Below are 18,609 nucleotides of genomic sequence, written 5' to 3' on the forward strand. Positions count from 1 at the left end.
GTTTGTTCAGATTTAGATGAATGTTTGGAGACTCCAACTTTGTGCTCTGGTGGTCAGTGCCAAAACACCGAGGGTAGTTTCCTGTGTGTGTGTCCGCAAGGATTTCTTGTTGATGAAGAGGGAACCTCCTGTGTGGGTTAGTATGCGCCGTACGAGACGTACGTCTGGCCATCAACGTGACCATTTCAATTTTAAGGGAAGGGGTGTTTTCCCAGAATGAATTCACCAAAGTTGTGCGGCTAGTGCAAACTCTTTCATTTTGCCAAAATCTGTGTTTGAGTATTCAGGCATTTGGAAAGGCTAAAAATTTCAAATAAGCCAAAATTAGGAAGGCCTCCTTGTCTGAAAGACGGTACACGCAGCCAGTTGATAAGTAAAAAAAAATAAAATAAAATAAGTGTTGTGTGACTCAGTAAAGCCTTCCATCCGATTAAGCACTGGGTCGCACAGAAGTTTCACAGACTCTCAAGTAAATATCAAGAGTAGTTAAAAGTAGTTGGAAATTTGGATGGACCCACGTTGACCACACTGTTACTAAAATCTGCACCTCCCTGCTGCCTGCTTCCTTGCTCTTCCTCTGATATAAATATGAGGTAGTCAGTTATTATGTGGTTTCTTGCCAATTCAACACAGAATTTCCCAACCACAAAGAGGAAACTGAATTAGAGCTGTAAGAGCAAACTAGCTGATGGTCATCACCCCAAAACTCAACAAAACCTCACCTCTTCCGTAGTGGTGAGAAAAAGGATACTATTATAACTCTTTGAGAGTATGTTTTAGTTGATACAGTTGATGGTCTAAACAGATGCAAGCCATCCATTGATTTATAAGACACTAAAACACTTGGGGGGTTGGGCGGGATCTGGGGAGAATAACGGATTTTTTTCATGCAGTTTAATATGAGCTTTGCTTTATTGGTTGTCAAGATGGTGCTTTACTCTTTTGGTTTTCTTTGACATGCCAGTCAGTCTACCACATTGTCTGTTATTTCCACCCAAATAATGAAAGCCTAACATTTTGGAAGTGTTGTTTTGTTTTTTGTTGTTTTTTCGCAAGAAGTTGTTGGTATTACACGTGGCACTAAACCGGTTGTTAAGAAAAGAGAGTTCAGGTTGATTTATGCTTGTTCCATATGCAAGGCGCTATGTGGGGACATTACGTAATTTCATCAACCATGCCCGTCCGCGCGGCATCCACATTGTAGAAATTTTCCGTACTGCGCACCTACGAAAAGCTAAGAAAAACTTAACGGTTGGACAAAAGCTGTTGTAAACAAGTGTTTGATTCTTATTTTTATTTATTTTGTTGAATATATGGACTATAGATTGGTTAACCCAAAGCTGTTGTCCATAAATTTTATTGCATTAAAAGTTCAAATAAAAACATTTCGAATCTATTGTGGTGAAGTGTTTGATCATGCCACGCATAGTAGAAATGCTGCAAAAATTGTTTCCCTGATTCCGCACGTCTCACAGACGGTCAAGCATAAACCAAGTTTTAATATTAGCTCCATAACCTCAAGGTAATCCTGTACATGATGTATAGCCGTCGTTCTCGTCGTTATATATTGCATTTGCTTTTTACAGATATCAATGAATGTGCAAACAGGACAGTGTGTCCATCTGGCATTTGCATTAACATTCCTGGGGGATACGACTGCGGCTCTTGCCCTCCTGGCTTCTTGGCACAGGGAGGTCAATGTGTAGGTAGGTCCAATACTGCTCTAATATTTGTGAGAGAGTGAGTGACTGCATGCATTTGTCTACTAGTTACAGTTCTCCTAAATTTGCTTACCCTAAGGGTATGTAAACGTACGAGTACAACTGTATGTTCAGTGCTTCATATGTATCTTCTTCCAAACACCTGAAAGACAATCCCATTCATTTTGAGTTTTTTCTTTTGTCGCCACTTGAGCTTCCGTGACAAAGAGTCTGATGTGAGGTTGTGGCTTCTCTATAGTGCAAGGAAAGCCAAACCACTGTGAGGAGGTGGTGACAGGGAAGAAATATACCATGCTACAGTGTCATTTATAGAACCGAACGATGCAGCTCACAGATGTTTGCATGTCCCTGCCAAATGAACGTAATTGTGTGTGCAGGAGTCATGCTAAAAGTAACAACACCAGTAAGGGTGATGATAACATTTTTAATTGCATTCCTGCGGAGCCTATTTGTCCTCACCAAAGATGAATCTATTTAATTATGTAGTTGATGCTGGCATGGCTGCTAACCTGAGATGAAACTTGTAATTTCTCAACAGCAAAAAAAAAAAATTCATCTGCAGCGTTTACAGTTATTCATTTCATTCATTGACTGCTCTTGGCCAATCGGCAGCACGGTGTGCTAGTGGTATGTATAGCTGAAGACAGCATCGGTTCGAATCTCGCGTGGGTTTTTTCCAACTTCCTCCCACATTTCAAAAACATGAACAAGTTTTAGAAGACTCCCACTTTTCACACATGGGTGTGAGTCTGACTCACAATGGTGTTTGTCCCTTCAACTGACTGGCAAACAGTCCAGGGTCTACCCCAACTTCCCCCTCCTGCTCGTGTGAGGGCAAGCGCTACAAGAAATAGATAGATGGGTGATGTTACTTTTCACAATGAGTTATTTCATGGCTATGTTATGGGAAATAAACCTGAAAAACTAAAATGTACGTGTTCTATATGAATGATTGATTTTCATCCTTTTGATATATCTGTGTCATTTTCAGATGTGGATGAGTGCCAGGATCAACGTGTCTGTACCAGAGGCCATTGCATGAACACTGACGGTTCCTTTATCTGTCAGTGTGGGCCTGGCTTCAGCGTGTCTCTCTCTGGCGACCAGTGTGATGGTACAGTACATATGTAGTACATTATATAGTCCAGCTCATGCAAATAATATCAAGATCAAAATATTGTTTGAAGAGGATCCTCAGTTTACTACGGAAACTTGTTTCAATTGTGCTTTCCAAGTAGCAACACTCTGTAATCTGTGACTAACCCACGCTAACAATACAGAGAGGTAAAGTCATAATTTCAGTCATTCTAAAATAATCTAACGAAAAACAGCATGTACTGGTAACGGTAACTGAGTACCACATATTTTTATGCCACTGGGTGAACAAGCTCATTTGCATGCCATTTGCAACCTTAAAACATCACAAACTGAAAATGGAGGTCTGCTTGTACCACCTGAATCTGCCCAATTTGTTTATAGTCTGCAAACTCAAAACGCTCATATGACAAATAATCTTTCCAAATTCCCGTTATCCGCTTTGTTTTATGTTAAGTTTGGCCATTAACTTTAATGGGGTATTGCCTCAAGCGTCATTTTTTGATGAATTGTTTCGTGCTGCTTGTTGTGAAATTAGAAGCGTTAAAGTCACTCCCACTATCAAGCGTATGCCTCTCTAATTTTGGCTCACAAGTCAAAGAATATAAAATACAATAAGTTTTTCATTTGTATATGATAGCCGATCTGTATATTCAATCAGGTTATTTGCATTTTCAGTGTGAAGATGAGTATGTATCACAGAAATATATTTTTAAACTGCTCAAAAAGTGAAACGCTGATTTGTGCTTGTTGCAGATGTGGATGAGTGTTTAGAAGAAGACGATCCTTGCAAGTCCATCGGGGAATGTGTTAACAACATGGGCTCCTACACATGTACCTGTCCCCGAGGGTACCGACAGATCGACGGCACCAGCTGCAGAGGTTAGCAATGTGAAGGAATCTCTCACTGTGTCTTTAGTCAAGGGTCACTGAAGCATGCCAGTGTGCTGTTAGCAGGTGTGGACACTTTGTGACGTCTATGAAGCACTAACACATGTACACACACACACCCTCTCAATAGGAGTCCTGTTTCTTTGCTTGCAGATGTTGATGAGTGTGTCGATGAACCAGAACTCTGCTCGCCCCATGGTGAATGTCTCAACACAGAGGGATCCTATCTGTGTGTGTGTGGGAGTGGATTCACTGCTAGTCTTGATACACCCTCCTGTGATGGTAAGATGTAAAAACACAGACAGAGTACAGATGGAACAACGGTTTCACCAAGCAGTAAAGCTGTTTATCACACTTATCAATTGGCTGATTATAATTGATGTTACTTTGGGACATTCCAGGATGGCCGAGTGGTCTAAGGCGCCGCGTTCAGGACCCAGTCTCCCCAGGAGGCCTGGGTTCGAATCTCGAATTTCCCCATTGTGGGACTAATAAAGGGAATGTTATTATTTTGCTCTTTCACATGAAGAAAATGTCTAACTTTTCTCGAGTCAGCATTTCAACAAGGCGCACTGAAATAATTCCACATCTTTTAAAGATTAGGAGATTTATTTAATTGAACTGTTCATTCCTATTCATAGTTGTTAAAAAGCCAGTCAAAACCACAGCATGGAAGCCAGAGTCTGTGCTCATCCGTTGCGCTTATTAATTTGCTTTCAGTTTGCTTAAAGAAATAGTGTGAGGTAAGTTCAGAAAATCACAAATCAAATCTTCTTGTGTGACAAGTAAAGTAATTATGCACAATAAAAAGAATAAAGCATGAAAAAAATGGATTTGGTATATTTCACAAAATAACAATTTTTCCGAAGTTAGATTCTGCCAAGCGACAAACACGGAAATGTAACGTCATCCGAAGGGATTTATGGCAGAGCTCACATACAAAGTGTATTAGGCCAGTCAGAAATTGACTCGGAAGGCGAAATATTAATTGTATCTGAGGGGATCCAGGTATTTGAAAAGTTGGAGGAAGAGGAGCTTGTTGGAATTATGTTCGTTGGACCATACATGTATGAGCAAGATGCTCAGGAGAACAAAATTATTGTGCCTGAACGACCGGACATGAAATGGAGATTAGACTGATCGAGAAAAATAGTATGCTACACAGCATTATTGCGTTCATCTTGTCTTCTTTTTCAATAGGTTTCAAGTTTTCTGTTTTTCAGTCAAAAAAACATTTTTCTGGTGGCGAGCAAAAAACTCTTACCTCGCTGGCAGTTCTGCTCTCGACCAGAAGTGTTTGTGGCAAAGAACACTCGTCGACACAGGCTTGAAATTCCCTCTATTTGCCAGAATGAAATTGATCCATTTACGAGCCCTATTTTTTGGCTTCGGCCACTCCAAAAGATGCTTCCCAGAATGCGAACAATCCATCCCCACACAGCGCCGATGCATTTTGCTGAAAAACACAATGTCAATTGAGCAGCTCTTCAGGCGATAAACAATGTATTCCAATGGCGACTGGCAGCTCGTGGTTCTGTGTCTTACGTAACTCTCGAAGAATACCAGCGATTGCCGAACAAAAGCATTTTCGTTGTTAGGGCGTTGCTATGGGTCTAACTATGATGTTTGCGTTAAAAAACCCCAAAAACTAACGTGAATATTTTGAAAATAGATTTATTACTCAAACTTGCACTTTAATGCCTGCAATGTCTCCTTTTATACTTTGAAGCCAAGGAAATCAATCACAAACTTTACTTTACTTGAGCCTCATGGCACTCCCGACAGTCTCTCTCTCTCTTCTCTCTCTCTCTCTTTTCTGTCTTTCTCGCGTTTTGTATATATATATATATATATATATATATATATATATATATGTATGTATGTGGATGTTTTTTTTGTTATTGCTGACCATGTATGTCGGGGGCCTCAATCGTGTTCCTCGATGACCGGTGTCCTGCCTGTTTTCCATCTCACCCTGCTGCAACAGGTGTGCTCAAATGATCAATTAATCAGTAAGGTCTGCAGAAGCTAGGTAACGATCCTGATCATTTGAATCAGGTGTGTTGCTGCAGGGTGAGATGGAAAACAGGCAGGACACCGGCCCTCGAGGAACACATTTGAAGACCCGTGATGTATGTGTTGGCAGTTTGTACAATGTAGTATTTCTACTAAAATGCAAAAATAAGTCAGTGTAGTAAGATAAGTTGTCTTTTGCTCAACAGATATTGATGAATGTGGACTCAATGAGACTTTGTGTAGTCCTCATGGTTTCTGTGAGAATAGATTGGGTTCATTCAGATGCCTCTGCGACCAAGGCTACCAGGAAAGTCAGGATGGCCAAAGCTGTACAGGTAAGTGTCCCATCTTTGATGATATGTAGAAAGTAGCCTACTTCAATTGTATCTTACATCATAACAAAATCTTTGAATGCCCCAAAGGTTGACCTTTCTAAATTATGCACACAAACATGATTAGTACGGTAATTTTGGTCTCACCATACAATACAATTCGACTCATAAGAAATCACAAAAATAGAGCTATGATGATTTTTCTTCTCGTTTGAAGTCCACAAGTAGCCAAAATCAGACGTGCGATAAAGCAGGGAATGATTTCATTCTTTTAGAAAATCTCCAGGTCACTGAGCCTGATTATCTGGTGAACATAAGTTTCTTCCGCTTACTGAAGCATCATTTGTGTTCAAATGGGTGCTGTGTCAGGCTTCCACATCAGTGCATTAGTAATGTCAAAGAGTAAGCCGATTGCGACGACAGACTTATTGCACCAAGCACACACAACACAATGTGTTGCTTCAAGCGACTCTTGCCTCCTCCTCAAGCCGAAAACATTTGATTGGTGACTACTCGATCAGTTAAAAAAAACAAATAAAAACCCTACCTGTAATAGAACTAAAAAAAAAAAGCCTACCTGTCGTAGAACTTAGTTGGATGTGGGTTGAGGTCACCATTCCTGAGACATCCGGAAACGTTTGTCTGTGAGTCCTTCTATTGATTTAGAGCACAGAACATCCAGTGCTTCTTATTCAGACTGCTTACAAATTGTACATTTGACTACGAGGTTATGGATGCTGCAGCTTTCCTCAAGCTAATTGGAAACATGCTGCTCTGATTTACTCCTCGGCACGACAAACCTTCCCGCTTACTGCTATCCCAGTGGCAATTTACTTCACCGTAATCACCACAATGCTCTACTTCCATGCAGTGTGTCTTTTAAACACACAAACTTCCCATCTGTCATCTGGCAGTCCGGCGAGGTTGCGCCTAAATTCGGTCCAGCCAGCTGCCTTATTCCCTGCCAAGCCTTCACTGCACTGCGGCTAGAACAGATGGACTCACTTACGAACAAGCACACAATCGTGCAGTGGTGGTGTACCGCTAACCATTTAGAATGCTTCTCGTCTCGCTGCCTTCCTTCCTTTCTGTCTATCTCTGTTGCCCTTGACACTTCTGGTTTTTATTATTCCCCCCCCCCAACCGTTGTCCACTGAATCTTACTTCAGGCTCTCATGGTCGTCTTGTGGTTTACTCCTTTGCGCCCTGTAAAATCTCCATCAAGATTTTCTTCTCAAATATCCTACATTCAATTTAAACATGCAATTTAATTAGAGGTCCCATGCTCTGCTCTGTCATGAGGATGAATCTGTCAAGGAAACATAGGGAGATTAACTGTGGCGCTCTAAATCACGGTCGGCTACCTTAGTGACACGCTCTGCATTTAAAGGTTTATTTACTGGAAAAGATGACAGGCCGCACACAGATGTCCATTTGTTATGTACACAGAAAACCAGAGATAACAAAAATAGTAAGCAGACTCAAAAGTGTTTTAAAGGGACAAAAGATGAATATCTCGTGGTCACGCCATGGCTATTGCATAGCAACCTAGATGTTGATGATGATTAATTACATGCTAATTGTCACCGGTTTCTTTTTACACACTGCCACTGTGGGATTAATCCAAATTCTTGAGGTGTTTGCATATGCATTAAAAATAGCCCAAATAACATGAGTGCATCCTGTTTCCACTTATCAACCTGGACATGTTTATACAACTGGATTGGAATGCGCCAGCTAAATTCATCGGATTGGACACAGTTTGTAAGGTGGCTTTAACGTACAAGTGTTGATTAAAGGGTGCAAATATTTATGGGCATAAAATATTTATGTCTAACAAACAGTTTTTCACTTTTTCATTGTGGGGTGTTGTGTAAATCATTTTGAGGGTGGAACTCTGAATCCAATTTGGATTTAAGTGAAAGTAAAGAAAATTTATGCAAGGCAGTGTATCTTATATACTAATATGGGAGGCTTGATTTATCAACTGTGTACTCATCAACACTATGCCAGTTTGGTCAGGCTATTTATCGCCAAGGTTATGTTTTGATGAACGTGTGACAACTTTGCTCTCTTATATCTCCCCTTGCGTGTACGTCTCCTTGTGGTTCTTTATGTGGTGTCATGCATGGAGTCCAAAATGGTAAAAAAAAGTCATTTGCCCTTGAAGATGAACAAATGTATTTGCTAATAGGTCGCATCTGTGTAACCCATCCACCTGTTGTAGTTTTCTTGAAGTCCACCCACTTTTGGAAAATTCTCTAAATCCCAAAACCAAAATATAATCTTCATTATTACTCTTGCGTGTTGCACACAGTACCCTACATTTATTTCTAGTTGCAGTTGAGTTCCAAAGATGAAGACAACAGACTATTTATTCACATTTTATTTATTTATTTATTTTACTTCTTCCCCCTCTGCAGATGTTAATGAGTGTGAGCTGCTGAATAGTGTCTGCGGAGAAGCTCAATGTGTGAACATTGATGGTTCCTTCCTCTGCATGTGTCCCAGTGACCAAGAATATAATGTCATGGTCGCCAGATGTGAGCCCGTTCCCACAGGTGACTGATTTTGTTCTTGTCAATAATGTACGTCCACAAGTACTGGACAGTTTGGAAATGTTTTCGTCCAATTGAACTTGGAACATGAAGGAGCATCTTTTCTAATCAAAGGCGACATCAGGTGGATGACTTAGGCAGGAGTCCGAGAAACACAACCATTTACATTCACACCTGCCGTATGAGCAATTTGAATTATTCAAGTATAAAGACACTGACTTTGCGGTACAAATCTACTCTTCTGCCATGTCTGTACCTTTCAGTGTCATCAATAGAGGGTAAAGAGTGTTACTTCAGTCTGAACGATGAGAACTTGTGTGAGAGTGTGCTTACCAGCCACGTCACCCTGCAAGAGTGCTGCTGCACGCTTGGAGCCGGCTGGGGTGACAACTGTGAGGTTTATCCCTGTCCTGTCAATGGCACAGGTGAGTATTCGGGATTGGAAATGATAATATATAATATACCAGGTGCGTAATAGCATGAAAATTATATGATAAACTAAATGAAATTTGTCAAATCTGCAAGGATTGTATCAGATGCACATTGAAGCATTATTATTAAGTTGTCTCATCATTATCAGTTTTAAAGGGCCCCTTGTTCGACTTTAGGATGATAGATGAACGTGACGATCTCTTAAATGATTAAATTATGTTGATTGTGTGGAATTGATTGTTGCTGAATTACATCTTGAAGCAGCTGACGTAAATTGGCACTACTTGGTGGTTGATTCTGACTCAACAAATTTGGGGCCTGGAGAAAAAAACATGAAGCCAACGATGGGCTACACCCACAAAGACTGCTATGTTGTTATAGCATTATTCTGCTCGATAGGACAGTGTTATGGAAATAAGAAATATATATATATATATTGGAGGTTACAAAATAATTCCTTCAATCAAAGTTAATTTGTCTTATTGTTGTTGATATTATTATACTAACCTTCTATCCCATTTTTGACAGCGGTTGCCTTCCATGATATGGGCGACATGGATGCTTGATAAGTTGATAAGTAGCAAGAGAATGCAGGATTGCTCAATTGCATTTTATTGTATCATATGCTGGTGCAAGAAGTCCATTCAAAGAGCAACAAGCTAGTGGTCAGCACTTGGGTTACAGTGGAAAAACAGTTGGTTTGCTGGTGTTTTGCGTACATTAGCATTAATATCGAGTGATGTTTTGAAAGCACACTTTAATATTCAGTTGTGTTTGTCTCTCTGTTATGATTTAAAAAAATGCCACAAATCATTCCAATTATTTATATATTATATTTAGCACCGGATTTTTATGAGTTGATCACGTTTTTTGCTACATTAATATCCAAATCTCTGCCTCATTTCAGACCAGTTCAACCAGATGTGCCCATCAGGAAAAGGATTTATACCAAGTGGTGATTTGCTTTTTGAAGTCCCGACAGCTGAGAGCTACAAAAGTAAGTTAAGAAAACAAATTTTGACGATGACATTTTATCAAAACACCACATGAAAAATGAATTTCAGTGTTATCGTGACAATTGTTTGACCTTGTACGGTGTACGTAGCTCTGTGCTGAATATTTTTCCAAACGCATATTGTCATAATGGACTTTCTTTTTCCAGATGCAGATGAGTGCACACTGTTTGGCCAGGAGGTATGTAAAGGAGGCTTCTGTCAGGACACTGTGGGCAGCTATGAGTGTTACTGCAAGACAGGGCAGGACTACGACGCTGCTAAACTGGAGTGTATAGGTGTGTGCGTGCGTGTGTGCGCCACTGTTTTGATACAATACACTGTATTTTCAGCAAAATAATTTAATATCTGTGTTGAAGTTCTGAGTTCAAATATCGGCTCTGACCTTTCTGTCTTAACTTTGTTCTCATATTTGCGTGGGCTTTTCCTCACGTTTCAAAAATAAGCACGTTTGGTTAACTGAAGAATCGAAAATGCCTGTGTGAGTGTCAATAATCTTTTGCCTCACCTCTCACTCAAAATCAGCTGAATGAACTTGAGCTCAATGGATAAGCCGTAGAAAACGGATGGATAGATTATTAACAGCAGAAATAAAACTGTGTTTCACACTTCATTCCGTTGTAGATATGTGCATCACAAAATAATCCATGTTTTGTTTTGTCTCTGATTCTTTTCTGGTAGACATAAATGAGTGCCTTGATGAGACGGTGTGTGTTGGAGCACAGTGTTTGAACACCGAAGGCTCATACATTTGTTTCTGTAATCATCCTATGGTGTTGGATCCCAACAGTAACAGCTGCATCTTTGTTCCTGACGTGGCTGGTAAGACATTTCTTTTTTCTAATAATCAATTATGAGTATGTGTGTTTGTGTAAAACGTGTTCCGGGGTGTGCGTGTGTGTGTGTGTGTGTCTGCCCCCAGACCAACATGAGGTGGGGCAGATCGACTTCCAGGGTATCTGCTGGCAGAAGGTGACGGAATCCATGACATGTACTCTACCGCTGGGTCACGACAGGAAGACAACATTCACAGAGTGCTGCTGTCTCTTTGGAGAGGCATGGGGAATGGACTGTGCCTTATGCCCACCCAAAAATACAGGTACAGTATAATAAACAAAGAAGAGCACTTTATCCTATTTTGCCAGTCCGTCCTCCGTCCGCGACCTGGGCACCCTTCTGTCATCGTCTCTCCATCCGTATTCATAAAAATAATCATCCTCCGTCCCCGTCTGTCCTCATTCTTTTACAGCGCTTCTGTCCTTGCATTTCTGAGTACAAAGAAAATAAAGCGCATTCTGATTCTGTGCCAATTGATCACTCTGATTGGCTATTAGCTAGCAAATCAATACAAGAGATTGAAGCAGACAAAAGCAAAGCCTGTGCAAATAAAGTTAAATGTTGCTTTTTACTTAGTTGCTCCTGCTTGATTGTGATCTGCATTTGTGTCAATTTTATTTCATGAAATCCCGACAATGGATGGCGTGATAAAGAATGACGGCTGCACGCATGGCCACTTCTCATTCACTTTCTGGCTGTGCCCCTGAAACATTATCCAACACTTTGACTGGTACATGCAACTTGATTGTTTATCAAGCTGGAACTTCAAAATTCCCTTGGTTATTTTGAGTTTTCACTGCTTTCCAATTCACCAAGTGGCCCTCTTATCCGTCATCACAGACAGAAAGGAAAGTAGTTGTTTAAATGTCGGGGCAGAGTTTTCACTTGAAATAAACTTGTGGCTTCTTTACTGTGGCATTGTCTGGCCTGACCCGCTATCACATTTTTTTTAGTAACACATACAGAGCAAAATAGTTTTATTTTGTTTATTTATTTTTTTCCCTAATTTTGATTGCCAACCACGGTCTGTCTCATACTTACCCATGAATGAGAGTAGCTGTCCAACAGGCCAGCTGTGTTTTTTCTTTTCCAGACTTAGCATGGAGAGAAGGGGTCAGCTGCAAGTTTTAATAACTTGGCTCTGGATGTTGCTCTGTTTTCAACTCATTTCACCTTGTTTTTATCTAGGTGTTTTTAAGTCCTCTGCTCAGTTTGGATGGCACCGGTGATAGTTAACACTCCGTATTGGTTGTCTTGGTAACAACTTTTCTTTTTCGGCTTTCTGTTTGCTGTCTTAGGTGAATATGCCTCCATGTGTAACCTTGCCGGGCGGCATCCTTATGGCCGCGATGCCCTTGTTGCCGGCCCAGTCCACGAATATGAAGTGAGCCCAGACTATTCACCATCACCTGAGGAGCATCCTGTCTTGCCATTTTATGACAGTGAGGAATGTAAGTACCAGCATTTTCATTTTGACTTGTACAAGAAGAGACACCCACTCAGCGTGGTGATTGGTGAAATAAAAACAATATGGGACAATGTCATTGCGGTCTGTTGGAAACATGTATTCAGGTGCAGTGATAAGAAATGTTGTTCGCAATGTAATACAAATACCATAAAAAGGTAACTTGATTGGTTTGATTTACTTTTAGATTACTCCAATCCAAGATAGGAAAAAAGGACAAAATTATTTGAATATCAATCTTGAGGCTGGTCTTTTCTGTGTTATGGGTTTAATATACATACTTTTGAAATACAAGAAGAAGCCGGAGCATCCGAAACCAAATCCAAAGCATACAGAATTGTGAGCCAGACGTGTTAACTACTTTTCTAGTTTCATAACAATATTTTTTCAAACCTTTCCACGGGACCAATTTGTTATAATGGGTGAAATGGTAGTAAAAGAGGACAGTTATGAAAACAACCTTTGCAGTTTCTTTGAATCCTCCAACCCCAGCTCACACACGCACGCACACGCCTACACAAATAATTACACACTTAAATACATGTACAATACCTCTACATTTGATTTTTTTTTCTGCAACTGTACTGGATTACAGTTACTTTTTTGTATCCTGATTTACGTAACTTCAGTTCTTGTATTCTGTTACTCCCCTATCCTGAATGAACCTTCCATTTGTGCTACAGAAGAGGGAGTAAGGCCTCCACCTTGTTGTTGAAAATACAATACAATACAACTTCATTCATATAGCGCATGACTAACGTGATAACACAAAGCATGACTTGTGTATCTCTTCTTCTTACACACAACGTGTGCCTGTATTATAAAGTAGTTTCATCTGAGTCTTTCCATTAAACAGTTGATGAATGTGTAAAAGGCACACACTGACCAGGCAGCTTTGCAACGGGCCACACACTGTCACCAAAAGTTGCTATTCAGCTCTTTGCTGCCATCTTGTGTGTGAGTAAAGTTTCAGTTCGCTGTTCCAAAAGGATCCTGACCTTTGTTAATGTTAGTTTCATATATGCTGGATTAGGTTTAATGAACACTCCGAATAGTTCATTGGTGTGAATTAATGTAGGAAGGGATAATTAATGAAATTCAAATCGTCATTGCAATGTAGCGAATGCAGTTTTAAATCATTTTACATGATCATTCAGCCCTGATGCAAATGGCTGTTTATTAGGGGTACAAGGCCTAATAATTCAACAGAGATCTTTTTTTTTTTTTGTTAACAAAACAAATTAGATGCAACAAAGTTAGTTTTGATTTAATATTTTTATGCAGTAACAATGGGTTTTCTGTATATAGACCTACGGTAATTAAAGGTCACTCCGTACAGAATATCTTTATTGCCCCTTCAAAATGAACAGCTGGGCACGTTCTCCATTACACACAGCGATTTCCTCTCATCAATATCAGACAGCATGGCCCTGCAGATATGCTGCCATCTACTGTGGAGATGGGAACAGCAGTGCAAGCAATCACGGAAATCTTCTAAATGCCGATGTAGGCCTTTCATTAGTCATGAAACTTTGTACGGTCATGGTTGGCAATGCATTCTGGGAGCGTGTCAGCCTCAGCCAATCAGATGGCTGCTTAGAGAGATGTGCTCTGCCTTGGGCAGCCTATATTGTTTTTTACATGACGGCATATGGAAAGCGCTTTGTTACAGTTTCAGCAGTTATGAAATGCGCTATATAAATACAGTTGTATTGTATTGTATTTTCTTTTCTCAGTTTTTTTTTGTGGGGGAGGGGTAGGCTCTGTTTTTTTAAAGTTTAATCTGACCTGTGATTTGTCCTGCTTGCAATAACATCAATGATAAACAGACTACTACATCATGGACAGCAGCCCTTTTAGCCATCTTCTCTTGCACCCCCATTCTGGTCTGTTGTGAACTGCCTGAAGTCTCAAACCATCACCAACAGTGGGTGCTCACACACTGTGTAATGCGCCCAGTCAAGTCAGTGGAGCGCTCATGAAAGTCACACAACATGTACAGATTTTTGGAACTTGATTGACAAATCAGGCCCCTCTCCATTTGGGAGAAAATTTGGGATTTTTAGGTGTGCCCTATGGTCGTGAAAATACGGGATTAGTGTTAGGTGGGCTTTGCTAGTGGTGATGCAAGAAGGTCGCTGATGGCTTCACTTGTCGCGACGGCGAGTCAGTGGCATGAGCATTATTAGAATTAGAATTAGAAATCCCTTTATTGTCATTGTACTCAAGAGTGAAATGAGATTAGAGGGCTCCCCTCTCCAGTGCAATACAACAATAATACAGACAAATATATAAATTAGATAAATAAATAAGAGAGTGCAATGGAATTTAGTACTGAAGGGTATATAAAAACACATCACGATGCTGTTCTGCAAGGTAAGGGTGGTCTCGTGTGTGTGAGAGTTCAGAATAGAGATGGCTCTCGGAAGAAACTGTTTCTCAGTCTATTTGTCCTCGATTTGATGCATCTGTAGCGCCTGCCAGAGGGCATCAGGTCGAACAGGTGTGAGTTTGGGTGGGTATTGTCTTTGACGATGTTGAGAGCCCTGCTGAGGCACCGGGCGGTGTAGATGTCCGACAGTGAGGGGAGAGGGCAGCCAATAATCCTTTGCGCTGTTTTGACTGTTCTCTGGAGCCTCACTCTGTCCGCCTCAGTGCAGCCGCTGTATCAGGTGGAGACACAGTACGTCAACAGGCTCTCGATGGACGAGTGGTAGAAGGCCAGCAGCAGCTTCCTGCCCAGGTTGAATTTCCTGAAGACTCTCAGGAAGTGCAGACGCTGGTGGACCTTCTTTACCACTGCTGTGGTGTTGTGTGTCCAAGAAAGGTCATCAGAGATCTGTACTCCCAGGAACTTGAACGTGTGGACCCTCTCCACACGCACGCCTTCGATGCAGAGGGGGGACGGTACCGTCTTGTTCCTCCTGAAGTCGACGACGATCTCCTTTGTTTTTGCAGTGTTGAGTTGCAGTCTGTTGTCCTCGCACCAAGCCGTCAGCCTCTTTACCTCCTCTCTGTAGGCTGTCTCGTCACCTTCCGAGATCAGACCGACCACTGTCGTGTCGTCGGCAAACTTGACGATGGTGTTGTTGCCGTGGGCTGGGCTGCAGTCGTAGGTGTAGAGGGCGTATAGGAGAGGGCTCAGCACGCATCCTTGAGGGGACCCGGTGCTCAGCGTGCGGGTGGAGGACGTGTAGGGGCCGAGCAACACAGTCTGGGGTCTGTTGGTCAGAAAGTCCTTAATCCAGATGCGTGTGAGGGCAGGGAGGCCGAGAATGTCCAGTTTGGCGACGAGGATGTCTGGGATGATCGTCTTGAATGCCGAGCTGTAGTCTACAAGAGCATCCTTGCATAGCTCTGCTGTTGTTCCAGGTGGCCCAGCGCAACATGCAGAGCAGTGTCGATGGCGTCCTCAGTGGATCTGTTAGTCCGGTATGCAAACTGGTAGGGGTCCAGAGTGGGAGGAAGGCAGTCCCTGATGTGCTGGAGAACCAGCCTCTCGAAGCACTTCATGATGACTGGCGTGAGAGCAACAGGACGGTAGTCATTCAGGTGGACGGCGGGTGACTTTTTGGGGACAGGAATAATGGTGGAAGTTTTCAAGCAGGAGGGGATGACTGCTTGAGCCAGGGAGCGGTTGAAGATCCTGCAGAAAACATGTGACAGTTGGTGGGCACATGCTCTGAGGACCTTGCCCGGTATTCCGTCGGGTCCAGTAGCTTTCCTGGGGTTAACAGCCAGGAGCGCGCGCCTCACATCGTGTTCCTCTATGGTGAGTGGGGGGGAGTTGGAGCATGAGGTGCAGGGGTGTGACGGTTGGGGCGAGTCAAAGCGAGCGAAGAAGCAGTTAAGCTCCTCTGCCAGCGATGCACTCGGGTCTACAGAGGTCGTGCTGCCACGGAAGTTGGTGATGCTCCGTAGACACTGCCACACCTCCCGTGGTCTGTTACTGGCAAGGTGGGCCTCCAGCCTCCCCTTGTAGATTGCCTTGGCTAGCTTGATGCCTTTGCTCAGGTCAGCACGAGCCACCCTGTACTGGGCTTTGTCGCCTGACCTGAAGGCAGCGTCACGGGCCTTGAGGAGAGAGCGGACCCTGCTGGACATCCAGGGCTTCGCATTTGGGAAGGTCCGTATAGTCTTATGTTGGGACACAGTTTCCATGCAGAACTTGATGTAGTCCAGTACACAGTGCGTGTAGACATCAAGGTCCTGATGATAAAAGAGGTCCCAGTTGGTGTCTTGAAAGCAGTCCTGTAATTCATTCATGGCGTCATCACGCCAGGTTTTCACAGTCTTTGTGGTGGGCCTGAATCTGCGCCTGAGAGGGGTGTACGCAGGTGCGAGCTGCAAGGACAGGTGGTCTGACTGGCCGAGGGGGGTGAGTGGGAGGGCCCTGTATGCGTGCTTGATGTTCGAGTACACATGGTCGAGAGTGTTGTCTCCCCTCGTTGGGCACTTGACATGCTGGTGAAACTCTGGGAGTACAGTCTTTAAATTGGCCTTATTAAACCCTGGTCGGCATGAGTGGACAAATTGTCGTGTTTCTGTTATAGTTCACTGAGCATTTACAAAGGCTCTCCCAAATGTCTTGTCAAAAGACCACCTTTCTTGCAAAGTCCAAAGTGTTGCCACACAAACAACTTCCTTGTTTCATTTTAAAAATCTCCTCTTTCTTGCCACCATGTTGCGAGCTCGACATAAACAGTGTAAATCCCCGCCACCGGCTGTGAATGACATGCACGAGCATAAAATTCTGACTTTATTAATATTATTCAAACTTGAATAAAAAAATAAAAGGATATTAGGTATTTTTTTTTAAATTTTGTATACAGAAAAAATCGGCCTCTCTCCATCTCATCCGTAACCCATATGAGGACAAGCGGCACGAATAATGAATCTATGGTTGGCCATTGTACTCTAGGTGGTAAATACACTGTAAAACCATATGAACACAAATATGGATTTGTTAGACATGCATGAGTTTTCAAATCTGAGTTATTTCAGACAGGAATATTTTCTGCTTTGGTCCAGACCAAGGACCAAATTAAAGGCCTTAATGTTGTTCGTTTGAAATAAGATGCAAACCTTGTTGTCGCTCCAGCTGTTGTGAAATGCGCTACATCAATAAAAATTGTATTGTATTAATGTGACAGATCCATTCAAGGCATTTGAGGGCCTGCGTGCAGAGGAGTGTGGCATATTGAGTGGCTGTGAAAACGGTCGATGTGTTCGAGTCCAAGAAGGTTACACCTGTGAATGCTTTGATGGTTACACGCTGGACCCGCCTCGCATGGCCTGCATTGGTAAGACAGAGGTCTATACGCAACACAGGAACAGTGAGCAATGCCATTCCGGTGAAGAGACTTCATATATGTTATTACTGATGTGCCTCTCTTTGTTCTTCCCCAGATGTAAATGAATGTTCGGAACTCAACAATCGCATGTCGCTGTGTAAAAATGCAAGATGCATAAACACAGTGGGCTCCTATCAGTGTGTATGCCTTCCAGGCTTCGCTCCCTCTGAAAAACCGAACTATTGTGTGGAGACAGTGGCACGCCAAACATCAGCACACAAGCAGTGAATGTGGATTGACTGGACTGGGCCACAAGAGACTCTGAAACACAAACACACAAACATTCTGAAAGAACATTTTTTTTGTGAACAGCAGCTAAGAAAAATGCAATTCTGCAATTCGATCAACAACATTAGTGAAATCTTCCTGGTTTGGTTTATAGCAAATTGCAAAACACTTGAAATGTATCTGAACGTTGCACACTTATGAGTGTCATTCTCTTTCAACATTCCCCGTCTGTTCAATGTGAGTGTTATGACTGACTTCTTCTATTTAATTGATTTGAAATATATATATATGACTTTTTTTAATACTAAATGTGGGTATTTTTAAATAAACTAAAATGTGTTATCTTATAGATGCGATATTATTATGACTATAAATATCCCAATGCCATTGCCTTGTTTGTGTAAAGAAAGTTTCTTGAAATTCCATGACAGAGTGTTACCTCTAAAAGATTAAGCCTACATTTTTTTAATGGTCACACTGCCACCATTATTAAAGTTCCGTTAACCATACAATGCACACCTGTGGACAATTTAGGCATGTTCTTTGAAATGTGGGAGGGAACTGGAGCATCCAGTGAAAAAACACAAGCGAAGAGAGAACATGCAAACTCAGCAAAGGAGTGGCCATGCAGGGCCAAGAATCGTAGAAACTTCAACCATGGCTTGAT

At 41.9% G+C, this 18,609-nt stretch overlaps 1 protein-coding gene across 3 annotated transcripts in view; it reads left to right on the plus strand.

Moving 5' to 3' along the window:
• The window catches only part of ltbp1 (latent transforming growth factor beta binding protein 1), a 76,079-nt gene extending 57,790 nt beyond the window's left edge, over positions 1–18,289 (plus strand). For all 3 annotated transcript variants that reach the window (XM_088304099.1, XM_088304100.1, XM_088304101.1), the window contains 15 exons: positions 11–136; positions 1,587–1,706; positions 2,713–2,835; positions 3,573–3,698; positions 3,861–3,989; positions 5,930–6,058; positions 8,479–8,616; positions 8,877–9,038; positions 9,953–10,042; positions 10,208–10,336; positions 10,740–10,880; positions 10,981–11,157; positions 12,194–12,346; positions 17,514–17,663; positions 17,770–18,289. In XM_088304099.1, the coding sequence (XP_088160225.1) occupies positions 11–136; positions 1,587–1,706; positions 2,713–2,835; positions 3,573–3,698; positions 3,861–3,989; positions 5,930–6,058; positions 8,479–8,616; positions 8,877–9,038; positions 9,953–10,042; positions 10,208–10,336; positions 10,740–10,880; positions 10,981–11,157; positions 12,194–12,346; positions 17,514–17,663; positions 17,770–17,942 (2,066 nt within the window). In that variant the 3' untranslated portion in view covers positions 17,943–18,289. The remainder of the gene's footprint in view (positions 1–10; positions 137–1,586; positions 1,707–2,712; positions 2,836–3,572; positions 3,699–3,860; positions 3,990–5,929; positions 6,059–8,478; positions 8,617–8,876; positions 9,039–9,952; positions 10,043–10,207; positions 10,337–10,739; positions 10,881–10,980; positions 11,158–12,193; positions 12,347–17,513; positions 17,664–17,769) is intronic.
• The last annotated feature ends 320 nt before the right edge of the window (positions 18,290–18,609 follow it).

The sequence above is a fragment of the Idiotropiscis lumnitzeri genome, chromosome 9 (assembly GCF_059441095.1).
Source record: "Idiotropiscis lumnitzeri isolate Australia: NSW breed Sydney's pygmy pipehorse chromosome 9, RoL_Ilum_1.0, whole genome shotgun sequence".
Classification (NCBI taxonomy): Eukaryota; Metazoa; Chordata; class Actinopteri; order Syngnathiformes; family Syngnathidae; genus Idiotropiscis; species Idiotropiscis lumnitzeri.